General features: G+C 44.7%; 1 protein-coding gene across 1 annotated transcript in view; it reads right to left on the reverse strand.

The window, feature by feature from the left end:
* The window catches only part of LOC129706013 (tetratricopeptide repeat protein 21B-like), a 78,507-nt gene that overhangs the window by 31,430 nt on the left and 29,806 nt on the right, over positions 1-17,271 (reverse strand). Inside the window, exons 13-17 of the mRNA XM_055649982.1 lie at positions 15,611-15,740; positions 10,630-10,787; positions 7,084-7,305; positions 3,817-4,055; positions 377-449 (exon numbers count right to left, since the gene is read on the reverse strand). Of these exons, the coding sequence (XP_055505957.1) occupies positions 377-449; positions 3,817-4,055; positions 7,084-7,305; positions 10,630-10,787; positions 15,611-15,740 (822 nt within the window). The remainder of the gene's footprint in view (positions 1-376; positions 450-3,816; positions 4,056-7,083; positions 7,306-10,629; positions 10,788-15,610; positions 15,741-17,271) is intronic.

A 17,271-nucleotide genomic window follows, 5' to 3' on the forward strand; every position in this document is an offset into this window, starting at 1 on the left:
TGTACACTAGCACTATCCTATACACTGGGGACAATTTACAATCCTTACCAAAGCTAATCAACCTTCAAACCTGCACATCTTTGGAGTGTGGGAGAAAACCGAGACACCCGGAGAAAACCAACGCGGTCACAAGGAGAATATACCTGCGGTCAGGATTAAACCCAGGTCTCTGAAGCTGTAACATAGGAAGTCTACTGCTACACCACTGTGCCGCCCTCAGGTTAAATTAAAATTTCCCGCTCTGTGGGTACCTGCCATGCAAGAACTTCTGCTCTCCGCCATTAGAATGAGTACTAAATCTTTATTTAGAGACAGGGAAGGACATCCTGCACATTACTGGATACAACCTGTGGTCAATGTAGGGATTTGGACTAACCTCCTGGACTGTGATATATGCATCGCCGAGGAGAAGGGTAATCTGCGGATTTGGGAACTGCTCACTCAAGTCTCTGTAAAATGGAACAGCATGAATTCAGTAGTTTGAAGCAGATAAAACTCAACACAAGACTAAAACTTTAGCCCACCAAGGCCAACCATCAATCTGCGTACACTAGCACCATCCGACACACCAGAGACAATTTATCATTTTAACAAAGCCAAATAACCTACAAAACCTGCATGCCTTTGGAGTATGGGAGGAAACCGGAGTACCTGGGGAAAACCTATGTGGTCACGGGGAGAACGTACAATCTCCGTACAGACATCACCCGTAGTCAAGATTGAACCCAAGTCTCTGGCACTGTAGGGCAGTGACTCTACCGCTGCACCTAAAGACGTGAGTTCAGGCACAGAATACAAGTGTGCTCATGCTACAATTTTATAGAACTTTGGTTAAGCCACAGCTCGAGTCTTTTCTCATCAATGCAACAGAGGTCGTTGAGGCAGGTTCTATAAAAGCATTTGAAAGATACTTGGGACAGGTACAGGTATAGGAAAAGTTTAGAGAGATATGGACCAACCCCAGACAAATGGACTTGCTTAGATGGGGTATCTTGGTTGGCACGAATGAGTTGGGCTGAAGGGCCTGTTTCCAAGCTATGACTCGCTTCTCTGTTTTGGGCAGTCCCTTTAGATGAAGAATCAGCTGTGATCACATTACAGGAAAGCTATGATTGCAGAGGGGGTGAGGAGATTTATAAGGATGTTGTCAGGATTGGAGAATTTCAGCTGGAATTCAGAGGAAAGACGTGATAGACTTGGAATGGAGTGGGATTAGGAGATATATTAATTAAGGTGCAAAAGACTATGACGGGCCTAGGTAGAATGCTTAGGAAGGACCAATTTTGATCCTGGGTGGAAAGGCCAAAAACCAGGGGTAATCGCAAAGTGAATGGTAGAAAAACAAGGAAGATGATGAGGAAACACTTCCTCTGCTCGGATAGGAATGTGGAATTCACTGCCTGAAAGAGTGATGGATGCAGAAGCCTTCATTACATTTGAGAAGTAAAAGTCCACCGTCGATTTTCAAGTACCCTTGGTTCCACAGCCTTTCCAGATTATCCATTTTGCTGGACTGACAGATGTCACGACCTCCAAGAGGAGTCGAACTGTACCGAAATGCTCCGCCCTGGCTGCAGGAGAACTGAGATACTGGCCCGCTAAGTTGGACTTGGAAGCTGGCTAAGATAATGGATCTGCTGGCTCTGGCCAAGCCGGAGTTCTAGAGCCCAAGCCACAGGGGGTAAATTCAATCCCTCCCGATTGGCCATGGAAGTCCCGATCAAGTCAAGGTCGGCCCCCTCACCCGTTCTTGGCGCCACATGTTCGGGGGGGGGGGGATTTCCAGGGGGGGGGATTTCAAGTGCGTCTTGTAATTTTGTGTGGATTAAAGGAGGTGCCGGACCACCGGTTACGGGAAAATCGGTGGTGGACCCGCACTTGCAAATGTACTTGGGAATACATGACCTCTGGGCTCACGTATGGTGCTAGTGAGAGAGGTTAGGAAGGGTAGCTCTTTAGTGACTAGCACAAACCTGATGGGCCAAATAGCTTATTTCAGTGTCTTATTTTAATGATTATATTGAACGTGTTTCCAGTATCCCTTCACACTGTGCATTCCACACCTTAACCACCCAGTGTCTTAAACATCATCTCTTCAGATTCTCTTACGTCACTCTGCCTAAACCTTCTAAATTGTAAACACCTCGATTCATTCTCAATCCAAGAAGCACCCACCCATGTTTCAGCATTATCATGCAACCATAATCAATCATATAACAAAAGGTTATGAAGTTAATTGTGATTAAACCAGGTTCCACGTAACTTTCCTGCTTTTGTACTCAATGGTTGTACTTAAAAAAAAAGGACGGGATTCCCTGTGCTTTAATAACCAACATAGAATGAATATGAGAAGGATGGTGAATTTGTGGAATTCATTGCCACAAACGGCAGTGGAGGACAAGTCATTGGGTATTTTTCAAGCAGAGATTGATAACTTCTTGATTAGTAATGATTAGAATTAGTAATTATTAGGAGAAAGGTTATTGATAGGGAAAAATCGATCAGCCATGATTGAATTATGGAGTGAACTTCATGGGCTGAATGGCCTAAATCTATTCCTATGTCTTATAGTCTTATAGAAGAGATAGGAAAGTGTAGCACAGGAACAGACCCTTGGGCCTAAAATAACTGTGTCGAACATGATACCAAGATAAACTAATCTCTTCTACCTGCACACGATCCATATCCCTCCATTCTCTGCATATCCATGTGCCTATCTAAAAGCCTCCTGTACATCACTATGGATCTGCCTCCACCGCCACCCCGACAGCACGTTCCATGCACCAATCACCATCAGTAAAAAAACATCTTTAAACTTGGCCCCTCTCACCTTAAACCTAATCGGGAGAGGTGACATTTCGGGTCGGGACCCTTCCTCAGACCCTTCTTGAGTCTGAAGAAGGATCCTGACCTGAAACAATTGTCTATCCAAATTTGTTTTTGAAGCTTCTTCTTATCGAGTCCACATCACAAGAATAGAAATTGTTCAACCAGAGCTGAACACACTTCTCGGCATCTGCATACGATGGTGTCTTGTGCTTCGTGTGCGTGGTGGTGGAAAGATTGGTGGAAACAGGGCTGCGAGGTGAACGCTCTTTCCCTGACCCCTCTTTGAAGCTAATATCCCCTAACCCACACAGCATACTGGTAAACCTCTTCTGCACCCTATCCACATCCTCATTTAGTTCAGTTTATTTTAGAGATAGGCCCTTTGGCTCACCGAATTCACGCCGATCAGTGATCATCGTACACTAACACAATTCTACACACTTGCGACTATTTACAATTTTTATCGAAGCAAATTAACTTGCAAACCTGTACGTTTTTGGTGTGTGGGAGGGAACCAGAGCACCCTGAGAAAACCCACGTGGTCACAGGGAGAACATACAAACTCTGTACAGACAGCACCTGTAGTCAGGATGAAACCGGGGTCTCTGGCACTATGAGGCAGCAACTCTAATGCTGTGCCACCGTGCCGTCCCATTCACCGTGCCGCCCCATTCACACCGTGCCGCCCCATTCACCGTGCCGCCCCATTCACCGTGCCGCTCCATTCACCGTGCCGCCCCATTCACCGTGCCGCCCCATTCACCGTGCCGCCCCATTCACCGTGCCGCCCCATTCACCGTGCCGCCCCATTCACCGTGCCGCCCCATTCACCGTGCCGCCCCATTCTCCGTGCCGCCCCATTCACCGTGCCGTGCCGCCCCATTCACCGTGCCTTCACCGTGCCTGCCGCCTCATGCCGCCTTCCTCGTTTCAAGTTTCCAAAAATTGAGATATTCTCTTACAATCCTGGATCAGTCTTTTACATACTTGTAGCATTTGATGTAAAGCCGTCTGTCTTTCTTCTTGTGCAGGTAGATCTCCGCCAGTTTCTCCTGAGCTTTGATGTAGTAAGGCTGCTTGGGGTGGATACTTCTGAGCATGCTGAACGCTGTTTCAACGTCATCTCTGCTGAGAGACAAGTCGACATTTGCAACAGTGATGCGAGGTTCCTCTGTGGTTCCAGCAAATTCGCGGATGGCATCTTGCATGACTTTGAAGGCTTCGTGCTTGCAAAGAAAATTCAATGATTGTTTAGTTTATTGTCACATGTACCAAGGTACACTGAAAAGCTTTTTTGTCAAAGACTATACATGATTGCAATCAAGCTCTGCACAGTGTACAGTACAGGATAAAGGGAATAGCGTTCAGTGCAAGATAAAGTTCAGTAACATCTGATTAAACGCCACTATAATTTCTGCTTCCACCATCTCCCTTGGCAGTGCAGATAATTTTTATATTCTTCCATCAGGTCTCCCCCCTCAGTCTGCAATACTCCAGAGAAAACAATCCAAGTTTGGCAAACCCCTCTTTAATGCTCTCTAACCCAGGCAATGTTCTGGTGAGCATCTTTTGTACCCTCTCCAAAGCCTCCACATCTTTCCCATAATGTGGTGACCTCCCACTCAGTGTTGAGACAAAACTTATCTTAAGTTATAAAACTACATTTTGTGTAAACATTACCCCTCTCACTTTAAAGCTATACCTTCTAGTATTTAACATTGCCACCCTGGGAAAAAGATTCTGATTTTCTCACCTATCTATGCCCCTCAGATTTTTATATATTTCTATCAGTTCACCCCTCAGTCTGCAATGCTTCAGAGAAAACCATCCAAGCAAATCCTTCCTTAGTATTCTCTAATCCAGGCAAAATTCTGGGGAACAACTTCTGTACCCTCTCCAAAGCCTCCACACCCTTGCTATAATACGCCGACCTTCCACTCCGTGTAAAGACAAATCTTATCATAAATTTCGTTTAGTTTACTTTATTGCCACAAAAGTGCAGTGAAAAGCTTTTTTGTTGCGTGCTATCTGAAAGACTATACATGATTGTAAACAAGTCATCCACTACGTACAGATACAGGATAAAGGGAATAATGCTTAGTGCAAGATAAAGTCCAGTAATATCCGAGTAAAGATAGTCCGAGGGTCTCCAATGAGGTAGATGGTAGGTCAGGGCAAACTGTCTCGTTGGTGATAGGGAGGTTCAGTTGCCTGTTAACAGCTGGGAAGAAAGTGTCCCTGAATCTGGAGGTGTGTGTTTTCACCTTTCTGTACCTATTGCCTGATGAGGAGAGCAGAAGAGGGAGTGACTGGGGTGAGTCTCGTCCTTGATTTTGCTGGTGGCTTTGCTGAGACAGTGATTGGTACTGTTCACTGAGTGCATTTGCAAAGGCTCACCAACCTCATCCTGACACATCTCAGCCTTGCATCCTCAACTGGTATTGATATTGGTACCTGTATTGGTTTATCATTGTCACATGTACTGGGGTACAGAGAAAAACTTTATTTTTGCGTGCCATCCAGACTGAACGTACCAGACACGAGTATAACAAATAGTGCAAATGGGAATATATTCACATAATGTAGAATATAGTGCTGAAGATACAGAGAAAGTGCAGATAGAAGAAAAGTGCATGTGATGTAACGAGGTATATTGGAAGATCGGGAATTCATCCTTATTGCATGAGAGGTTTGTTGATGAGTCTGATAACAGCGGGGAAGAAGCTTTTCTTTAATCTGATGGTAAATACTTTCAAACTTTTGCATCTTCTACCTAATATGTAAAAAAGTTGTCCCCCAGGATCCTATTAAATCATTTTTTCCCCACAGCTAAACCTTATCCTCTGATTAATGTTTCCCCAACTCTTGGTAAAAGACTGGGCATTTACCCTATCTAGTCCTCCCCTTATCTTTTACATCTCTTTAAGATCACCCCTCATCTTCTTGTGCTCCGAAGAATAAAGTCCTAACCTGCTCAACCTCTCCCTATAGGTCAGGCCCTCGACTTGTGGCAACATCTTTGTAAATCTCCCTCACTGAGAAACATGAACATACATCATTGATCTCACGTTGCCTCGAGGGAATAATCGTGCCTTGAAATCAACCAGGTGAGTTGAAGGAAGTTGGGCTGAATTTTTGGTCAAGTAAGGCCCAGTAAAGTTGTCTACCGACTCGAAATGTCACCTATCCTTGTTCTCCAGAGATACTGCCTGACTCGCTGAGTTTCTCTAGCACTTTGTCTCTTTTTTTTGTAAACCAGCACCTGCAGTTCCTTGTATCCACATTACCATGGAAAGATGTGGAATCGGATCATGTTACAACATGTAAACAGGTCATTCAACCTAACAGCTCTACCATTCTTTTTCTCCACATGAATCAAAGTCTCTTACTCACACCTCATGCTTGAATACACAATACAACGATACAATACAGTTTTATTCGTCAGATTGCACATAAAGTGCAAGTGAAATGAATTTGCCAGCAGCGGTACATTGATAAAGAATATTCCTCTTTTTCCAATCTTCACCAGATTTAAGTCTATGTCACAATGATGGGCTTGATAGAAAACGCGACATCTCCTTCACAGTGCCAGAGAGCCAGGTTGCTTACGGATGTTTGATCAACAGCAAGGATTTGATGGGCTGAAGGGCTTTTGGTCCTGTACTACTCTCTAATTATTCTTATTTACTGGCTTTTTCTTTTATTATGTTAAAGGAACATAAATGCAGACTGTAGAAACAAAGAACTGCAGATGCTGGCTAACACACAAAAGGACACAAAGTGCTGGAGTAACTCAGTGGGTCAGGCAGCATCGCTGGAGAACAGAGAGATGACGTTTCGGGTCGAGTCCCTTCTTCAGATTGTTTGAAATGTGGGAGAAGAAAACTGGAAAAGGGGAGAGGGAAGACAAAGCGTGGCGGGTAATAGCTTGGAGATAGTTTGGAGATACAGCACGGAAACAGCCCTTCAGCCCACCGAGTCCGCTCCGACCAGCGATCCCCGCCCATTAACACTATCCCACACACTGGGGACAATTTTACATTTATACCAAGCCAATTAACCTACAAACCTGCAAGTCTTTGGAGTGTGGGAGGAAACCCGAAGGTCTCGGAGAAAACCCACGCAGGTCACAGGGACAAGATACAAACTCCGTACAGACAAGCATCCGTAGTCAGGATTGAACCCGGGTCTCTGGTGCTGTAAGGCAGTAGCTCTACCGCTACCCCGCCCTAAGTAGTGTCTAGGTGGGAGTACCTGCTCGCCATTCAATTGTAAAGCCACTGCCAACTCCAGATATACAGAGACACAGTTGCTTATACTGATGTCAGCCAATGACTCTTTGCCCTTTACATTGGAATAATTCCTCACTCCCGGCAGACCAATGGCTGTTTTTAATACAGTTACTGCTTCCCCAATGTTGCCCATCCTCTTCAGTGCTCTGGCTTTAATCAAGTGGTAGGTTGGATGATCTCTAACCTGCAACAGTATCAATTAAATGGACATAAATTTAGGCAGTTGTCAAACTACACCTAGCATACAATCCTATGCTTTGCTACACAAGATCTATTAGTTTTCGAAGGCATATTATAACATCACATAACAACCACAATTAGTTACTATAACACCCTATCTGACCCTTCAAAATTAATACTCTGTGTGACTATTGTAGTTTGGTAGAGTGTAATGGAGAACCGGCCCCAAGGCTCATCGGTTGGCGGGACGCACCTGAAGGTTTGTTGGTGAGCATGGCCCATCCAAAGGCTCAGCGGACCAGGAACCCACCCAAAGACACATGGGACGGCGTAAATAGTTTTAAAATTACTGCTGGAGACGTTGGACGCGAGGAGCAAGATCTGGTAGGAGGGTTATTTTTACATTAAATGGGGCATAATATATGCCCTCCAGCACCTCCGAGGTTCGGCTTTTATATCCCGCAGCATCTCGGCATTTGAGGGCACTAAAAGCGCGATGTCAACGTTCTAAACTTCGCGTTCACATGAACCCACCCGATTCCAAATGGGCATTTATTTACAGCAATGAACACTAAATTCCTTCCATTTGCGGCCTCGCCACTGTAAATTAGATATAAAAATGTAGCATAAATTATTCCCAATTTCTTTGCTCAATTAGGCTATTTAAAAATGTTAATCTTTCCTTAAGAAATGTACCGAAAATCAATAGGGAACAAGATGCTAATTTCAGAGTATTATTAGCCATAACTTTGAAATACTTGAGATATGAAAGTGAATTTGACTGTCATAATTATTGCTCCTTTTGTGGGTAAATGGACTTGATTTTTGGAAATCTCAAAATTTTGAACATGGTACTATAGGTTCGATCGATAGTCAGCGCGCACCCGCTGAGTTTCTCCAGAAGGGTGTACCTTAGTTACTATAACACCCTATCTGACCCGTCAAAAAATAATACTCTTGTGTAACTATTGTAGTTTGGTAGAGGGTAATGGAGAACCGGCCCCAAGGCTCATCGGTTGGCGGGACGCACCTGAAGGTTTGTTGGTGAGCATGGCCCATCCAAAGGCTCAGCGGACCAGGAACCAGCGGACCAAAGACACATGATGGCGTAACCGGAATGGAGCTGGAGACGTTGGACGCGAGGAGCAAGATCTGGTAGGAGGGTGAACCGGGGTAATGCCTCCAGCACCTCCAAGGCCGGCTGCAGCATCCTCTCAAAATTTTCTCTGCACCCTTTCCAGTTTAATGAACAAAACTGAACACAAATGCGGCCTCGCCACTGTGTTGTACAACTGTAGCATAACATCCCAATTTCTTTGCTCAATACTCTGATGAAGGCCAATGTACCGAAAACCTTCTTGACCACCCCATTATTCATTGTGAAGGTCCTGTCCTGGTTTGACTGTATAATTGCTCCAATTGTGTAGGGAGTGGATGTGAAATCCCATAGCGCTCATGTTTAAAGGGCCTGTTTTCATAGCTCTAAGATGAAGGTACTGCTCTCTGCCTATTTATCCAAAATGCCGAAGCCTTGAACCTCCGGTGTCCTAACCTTCCAGATCAGTTACCATGTAGGTCTTTGCAAACACTTTGCAAAAAAACCCATGCAATCCATGTTAAACCTTCATCAATTTCCCATGCGCGTAAGATTTTGTGAGACAGCGCTGTTTAAAAACAGTCTTTTGACGCGCCAAAAATCCAGCAGTGCCCATAGCGTTGTGTATATATTTAGAACCCATAGAGCGCCAGTCGACAGCTTTGTTAAATTCCCATGCGCTTGACAGTTTGTTTAAAACGGGCGCCAAACCAGCAGTGCCGTGTGTATTACCTTTACGCGCCAGTCTGCAGCTGTTAGCGCTTTGTTTCCGGGGGGGGGGGGGGTTTCCTCGGATGCAGTCCCCTCCCATTGGTTGTAGTTTGAATTTATTTGGAAACAGTGCTATTGGCCAGGACTTATCAGCGGTCATTTCAATAACTGTTTTCTGCCTGTATAAAGGCAGGCGCCAGTAAGCCACAAGGTAGTTCTTGACGAGAGGGGTTCACCGACAGGCTGGGTTGCGATCAGCATTGTGGACGGAGGCCAAGAGAGAGAGAGAGGATAGGAGGGAGGTGAGCTGCTGTAAGACAGGCCCCCGCGCATACTGAGATAGGTATTCTTTTTGTTCTCTCTCGTGCCAATAAAACTGATTTGTAACTTAACAGACGAGTGTGCCTGGTTTCTGTTCTACTAGTCCGATCCTTGAATCTATGTAACATATCCCCTGCACAAAACCATGTAAATTCCTCATAATCAGCCCTTCCCTCCCCATGTGAACATAAAAATAACATAAATCCTGTGCCTTGGAGTTTTTTCTAGTCATTTCCCCATTGTTGATCTAAGGTTCAGCAGCCTGGTGATTCCTGGCTCATTCTTAATGCATTTTTTGTACAAAATCATGAAATTAATAGTGTAGGAAGGAACTGCAGATGGTGGTTTCAATCGAAGAGGTGCTATTCCTCCAATTTGCGCTGGACCTCACTCTGACAATGGCGGAGGCCCAGGAAAGAAAGGTCAGTGTGTAGAATGTGTGGGGGAGTTAAAGTGGTGAGCAACTGGGACATCAGGTAGGTTTAGGTGGACTGAGCGGAGGTGTTCAGCAAAACGTTTGCCGAGCCTGCGCTTGGTCTCGCCGAGTCCACACCTGGAACAGCGGATACAGTAGATGAGGTTGGACGTGTACGTGTACCTGTAGGTAGGAACAGGTTGGAACCATCAGCCATTCCTTATCTCCAGAGATGCTGCGGTCCCGCTGAGTTACTACAGCATTTTGTGTCTATCGTGAAATGAATAGATTGGGTAAACGCAGAGTATCTTGCCAAGAGTAGTGAATTGAGAACCAGATGACATAGATATAAAGTGAGGGGGGGAAAGATTAAATATGAACCCGAGGGGTAACTTTTTTTTTTTTTTACACAAGGGATGGTGGGTGTACAGAACGACTTGCCGTGACAGGTAGTTGAGGCAGGTACTATTACAACGTTTAAGAAACATTTTGACAGGTACATGGATAGGATTGGTTTAGAGGGATATGGGCCAAACACAGGCAGGTGGGACTAGTGTAGATGGGACATGTTGGTCAGTGTGGACAAGGTGGTCTGTAGGGCTGTTTCCACACTGTATGATTCTACAGCTCTATTGCTCCAACCTTGTAATATGTCACCAGTAGCTAACCAAGATGCAAAACGCTCCATGAGTATTTCCAGCATTCTTTGTCTTAATTTAAGATTTCTAGCAGATTTCTGGAGTTTCCCCTTTCGGTCCCTTTGAGCCCAATGACATCATTCTCACCTGGAAGTTGTAGCTGAGTCCCAGTTCCAGAGAGTGGGAACACTCTTTGTAATTGCCCTGGGACAGGTATATCTGAGACATGAGCAGGTGGCCATCAGCAAAAGTGGGGTTCACCTGGAGATATGGATGCAGAATAGCCTGTGCTGTGTTCAGGTTACCTGTGCGGGATGAAGAACAGTGGAGATTAAACCAACTTTTTTCTGTGTCTATAAACCTTTACTTTAGAGATACAGCGTGAAATGAAGCCCTTCGGCCCATCGAGTCTGCAACGACCATCAATCGCCCTGTACACGAGCACTACCCTACTACGCATGAGAGGCAATTTACAATTTTTTTATTACTGAAGCCAATTAACCTACAAACCTGCAAGTCTTTGGAGCGTGGAAGGAAACCAGAGCACCCGGGGAAACCCACGTGGCCACAGGGAGAACGTGCAAACTCTGTACAGACAACACTCGCAGTCACGGTTGAATCTGGGTCTCTGGCGCTGTACGGCAGCAACTCTACTGCTACACCACTCGCTGCCTCGGAGATACCATTTTCCGTGTGACTGGCGAAAATAGTCCTAGGTGTTAGACCTAGCCACAGAATTAACCTGAAATACCAAACTGGAACAGAATTCAGCTCACACAGTCCACCCATCAATTCAAATCTCGCTTTGTCTAAGTCTAGCACCACACCGCTGGATCTTCTAAAGGAGGACCTGCAACATTATCAGAGTTCTCTCTCCATAGATGCTGCCCAATCTGCTGAGTTTAGTTTAGTTTAGAGATACGGCGTGGAAACATGCCCTTCAGACTACTGAGTTTATGCCAACCATCGATCGCCCGCCCCGTACATTAGTTCTTTGTTTTCCCACTTCTGCATCCTACAGACTAGGGGCAATTTACAGAAGCCAATTAACCTGCAAACCTGCACGTCTTTGGAATGTAGGATGAAAGCAGAGCACCGAGAGAAAACCCACGTGGTCACAAGGGGAACGTGCAAACTCCACGCAGGCAGCACCTATAGTCAGGATCGAAACCAGGTCTCTGGCGCTATGAGGCAGCTACTCTACTTACTACTTGCAATAACAATGTTTTTTCTCCCGCAGGTCTTTTTTAATAGCTGCAAATTTATTTTTGTTACTGCTAGCTTAAAATACATTGTCACATAGTTTAATGGATTCATTAGTTCATATGTGATCGGAGCAGAATTAGGCCATTTAGCCCATCAAGTCTACACCACCATTCAATCATGATTGATCTCACTTTCCCTCTCAACCCCATTCTCCCGCCTTCTCCCCACAACCCGCAACATCCGTCAATAAAATTATCAATAGAAGCGATTGCTTGTCAATTCAATGGACCCCTACAGTGAAAAATGACAGGTCTGGGTGAAATGTTGATTTCTCTCATTTCAAATAGCTCCTGTATTCCCTCTCTCCCACCCTACTCTTCTTACCAGTTCCACGGTTCATATCCTTGTATTCCTCCCACCCCAGCCAATGCTCCACCCTTACTGAGGTCATCTGTTGACGGCCCTGATTTGTTCTGGAATTTTCTCTACTTTCAGTCTGACAAAGGATCCTGACCCGAAACATCACCTTTTCTCCAGAGATGCTGACTGATCCTGAGGGTCAAGGGCATCATTAGAGACAGCACACACCCTGGACACTGCCTCTTCACCCCCCTGCCCTCAGGAAGACGATACAGGACACTGAGCGCCCACACGACAAGACTAAACAACAGCTTCTACCATCGAGCTGTGACACTACTGAACTCTATCCCCCTCCACTGATTCCCCCCCTCTCTCTCACACACACCCACCCATACTCCTATATGTTTATAGTCTCATTTTTTTAATAGTTCTTTTTTTAAACGTATTTTATACTCATATTCCTGTGCAGCTGGAGGACTGCTCTAACAAAATTTTGTTGTCTTGTACAATGACAATAAAGATTATTATTATTATTATTATTATCCGCTGAATTACTTCAGCACATTGTGTCCTTCTTCAGTGAAAAATGATAGATTGTGTTCTTAAAAGTCAAAAGTCAACCACCCTACAGTGGAGCGGTGAGACAACATTTTCTTTTCCCGAGTGTTTTATTTCCAAGACAGTTTTTCTTATTGTTTGTCAATTTCCAAATAGAAATTGATATGCAATAGAAATTGTCTTTTTTTATTTTAATTTTTAATATTTGGTACATGGATAGGACAGCTTTGGAGGTATATGGGCCAAACATAGGCTGGTGGGACTAGAGCAGATGGAACATACTGGTTTCACTCCCAAATGTCTTAGCTGCAGTTTAAATGTTATACTACTTTATGTATTAGCATGGAAACAGGTCCTTTTGCCCACAGAGTCCACTCTGGCCATCAATCACCTGTTCACACTAGACTAGTTCTATGTTATCCTACCTTTCACATCCACTCACTCTATGCATAAGGGGCAATTTACAGAGGGACAATCAACCTGCAAACCTGCATGACTTTGGGATGTGGGAGGAAACCGGATCACCCAGCCGAAACCCACGCGGTCACAGGGAGAACGTGTAAATTCCACAGACAGCACTTGAGGTCAGGATCGGACCCGGGTCCACGTGCGCTGAGAGGCAGCGGCTCAACCAGCTGCACCACTGTGTTGGCCTTGTTCTGGGTTCCCCCTCAGAGGGAATAGTTCACCGGTATACACACTCTTGATTATATATCCCAAAGATTTTCAACAGTCGTGCATTGAGTGAAAACGACTGTCCGGCCAGTCATAGTTTATCATCATCATTCCCACTAAATACCTGCTGCATTGGCCATTACTAAATAACATCTTCCACACTACACGTGTTGCAGCAGCACAGTGCCAAAGGCGGTGAAACTGCTGTATGACTCTGTTGTTCACAGGACAACAAATTCAGGAGCAGTGAACTTTCCTGCCCTTGCTGCTGCATGTCCTTACATGAACTCTCCCTGCTGGTTGGAAAGTCTGCATGGAAGAGATAGGGTAGTTTACACCTTTAAACAGCTTTAAGGTGAGAGGGGCAAAGTTTAAAGGAGATGTGTGGGGCAAATTTTATTTTATGCAGAGGGTGGTGAGTGCTGGAACGCCATGCCAGTGGTGGGGGGCGGGGAGGGTGGGGCGAGTATGATAGTAGCGTTTAAGTGGCTATTGGATAGGCACATGGATATGGTGGGAATAGAGGAATGTGGTTTATGTTAATTTAGTTTATTGTCACCTGTACCGAGGTGCAGTGAGAAGCTTGTTCCGTGTTAACCAGTCAGCGGGAAGACAATACATAATTACAAACAACTACAGATATGTGATGAAGGGAATAACGTTATGTGCAAGATAAAGTCCAGTAAAGTCCAAATAAAGATAGTTCAAGGATCTCTAATGAGATTGGTAGTAGCTCAAAACCGCTCTCTGGCAGAATGGTTCAGTTGCCTGATAACAGCTGGGAAGAAACTGTCCCTCGGTTATGTACAGGCAGATAAGAGTTGGTCTTGGCACCATGTCCGGCACAGATGTTGTGGGCTGAAAGGGCCTCTTTGTGTGCTGTACTGTTCTATATCCAAAAAACATTTAATTTCCTTTGTCTCTTAAAATGCAAATTAAGGTTTTGCACAAGATTGGACACTCTTTTCCTCAGAATTAGAATCTCAGTCCATGTGGACCAAGATGTCCAATCTAGGATAATTCCATTTGCCCACGTTTGGTCCATATCTCTCTCAACCTCTCCTTTTTTTCACATACCTGTCCAAATATCTTTTAAAGGGTGTTATTGTACCTGCCTAAACTACTTTCTCTGGCAGCTCGTTCCATATTCTCACCTGTGGAAAAAGTTGCCCCCTCAGATTCCTATAAAATCCTTTCCTTCTGAGTTTAAATCTGTCTTCTAATTCTTGATACCTTCACCCTATCTATACTTGTCATGAACTCATGATTGTATATGCCTCTGTAAAATCACCCCTAAGCCGCCTGCGCTCAAAGGAGTAAAGTCCTTGCTTGCCCAACCTCTCCTCATTGTAGTGGCCATTGGCTTATTTTGGGTGTCATTAATAATGGCATTGGCCTTTCAATTTTAGACTGCCCGTTATTATGTGGGTGGGATTTATGACAGTCTAGGGCATGTTTGGAGCAAGGTTTCTTGCGCAGAAGCTTAGTTTTTAGTTTAGTTTTGGACTTACATGGGGAAGGTTTACCCTTCGACCATGTGACGTTTAACGGAGACAAGAGGAGTTTTCTAACGTTTAAGGCGATATGCTGGAGTTTGACGAAGATTAAAGTGTATGTCGGAGTATGTTGGATGTATATCTTACAGTGTGTCTTCAACAATAAAAAAACTATTAATCAAAAGACTGTGTTATGAAGATTTATCTGCGTAGAAGCTCTGAAGGTCTCACATGCGTATTGCGACATTCTCCTTAACCATGTAGTCGAGTTAATGGCGAGATGGAGTAATCTCTTGAACGATATAAAAATCTGCTGCTGCACTTATTGCTCAGGTCCTCAAGCACTGGCAATATCCTTGTAAATCTGGTCTTCCAGTGCTGTTTTTGTCCTCACTCTACTTTGTTGCAACCACATTCCTAACTTTGCGATGTGGAAGGAGAATGGAAAAACCAGGTGCCAACCACCTTCCCCACCTCCCAGTCACAAACTTCGCACAGACAGTGCCGGAGGTCAGGATCAAACCCAGGTCACTGGGGCTGCGAGGTCACAGCACTTACTGCTGTACCTCTGTAGCACTCTTAATGCCATTAGAAACGGCCAGGAAGAATTGGTCTGTTGATGCCATTAGAAACTGCCAGGAAGAATGAGCCTAAAACGTCACCTATTCCTTTTCACCAGAGTTGCTGCCTGACCCGCTGTGTTACTCCAGCATTTTCTGTCTGTCTTAGGAGGAATGAGAAATGCATTTGTTTTAGCCAAGTGTATATCATGGTCAGAGCGAGAAATTATTTTTAAAAATTAATAATATATCCTTGACCAAAATTGTTCTTACCTGAGAGGTATCTAATTTGGGCCATTATGTACAGAACCTGCTTAATCCCAGGAGCTACCTTGAACACTGGCTCCAATATCATGGCAGACTGTCTTAGCAGAGGAGAAAGAGGTTGTCCTTGCAAAACAGACTGTGAAGAGCAATCGTGACTTAATTCACATTATACTTGATATGACCTTACGACATAGAGGGCCATTCAGCCCATCGAGTCTATGTCAACTTATAGAGCAATGTTATTTCCCCCATTGATTTTTCCCACAACCCATTCTCCCAACATTCCCAACTTCACGAGGTGCAGCAAGGTGATGCAGCGGTAGAGTTGCTGCCTTAGTGCCAGAAACTCGGGTTCGATCGTGATTACGGGTGCTGTCTATACGGAGTTTGTACATTCCCCCCGTGGTCAGGCGGGTTTTTCTCTAAGTGCTCCAGTTTTCTCCTACGCTCCAAAGACGTACAGGGTTGTAGGTTAATTGGCTTTGGTAAAAATGAAAATTGTCCCTAATGTGTAGGATGGTGCCAGTGTACGAAGCGATCGATGATCGGCGCGGACTCAGTGGAACCAAGAGACTGTTTTCGCTCTGTATCTCAAAACTAAACTAAACTAACCTGGGGACAATTTTGCACTGGTCAATGAACCTTCCAGGCCACGTGGGAGTAAACTGGAGCACCTTGGGAGAGCTCTCGGGGTCACAGGGAGAATGTAGAAATATCTGATTACAGAGCACTAGGATAAGGATCAAACCCAGACTGCTGGAGTTGGGAGGCAGTGGCTCTATGCCAATGTGCCAGCCCTAACAGATTTAAAGACAGACTCTGCCATCACTAATAAATGGTAACTACAGCAATGGGGGCTAATGGCATCGATTCTGATGAGAGCACAGGTGGACAGGTGGTGAAGGTGGCATTTGGCACACTTGACTCATCGAGCAGAGCAATGAGCAGAGGAATTGAGATATCATGTCCCCACAAAATTGTGCACAAAATCACGAGGAATAGATCGTGTAGAAGCACAGTCTCTTGCCCAGAGTAGGCGCATCGAGAACCAGAGGACATAGGTTTAAGGTGAGAAGGGAATGATTTAATAAAACCTGAGGGGTGACTTTTTCACACAAAGGGGGTGGATGTATGGAACGAGCTGCCAGAGGAGGTAGTTGAAGCAGGTACTATCGCAACATTTAAGAAACATTTATACAAGTACATGGATGGGACATGTTTAGAGGGATATGGCCACAGACGCAGGCAGGTGAGACTGGTATGAATGAGTCATGTTGGTCATTAAATCTGTCCTCCTTCACCTTAAACCTATGTCCTCTGGTTCTCGATTCCCCTACTCTAGGCAAGAGACTCTGTGCATCTACCCGATATATTCCTCTCATGATTTTATGCACCTCTATTAGATCGCCTCTCATCCACCTGCGCTCCAAATAGAATCCCAGCCTGCTCAACCTCTCCCTATAGCTTAGGCCCTCGAGTCCAGGCAACATCCTAGTAAATCTTCTCAGTACCCTTTCCAAATTCACAACATTTTTTGTATAACACAGTGCCCAGAACTAAACACAATACTCTATAAATGCAGCCTCACCAACGTTTTATATAACATCATCTCCCAACTTCTTTCATCAAATCCTGCCAGCAACTTAGCACATAATAAAAAGTGAAAT

Source organism: Leucoraja erinacea, chromosome 2 (assembly GCF_028641065.1).
Source record: "Leucoraja erinacea ecotype New England chromosome 2, Leri_hhj_1, whole genome shotgun sequence".
NCBI classification, from domain to species: Eukaryota; Metazoa; Chordata; class Chondrichthyes; order Rajiformes; family Rajidae; genus Leucoraja; species Leucoraja erinaceus.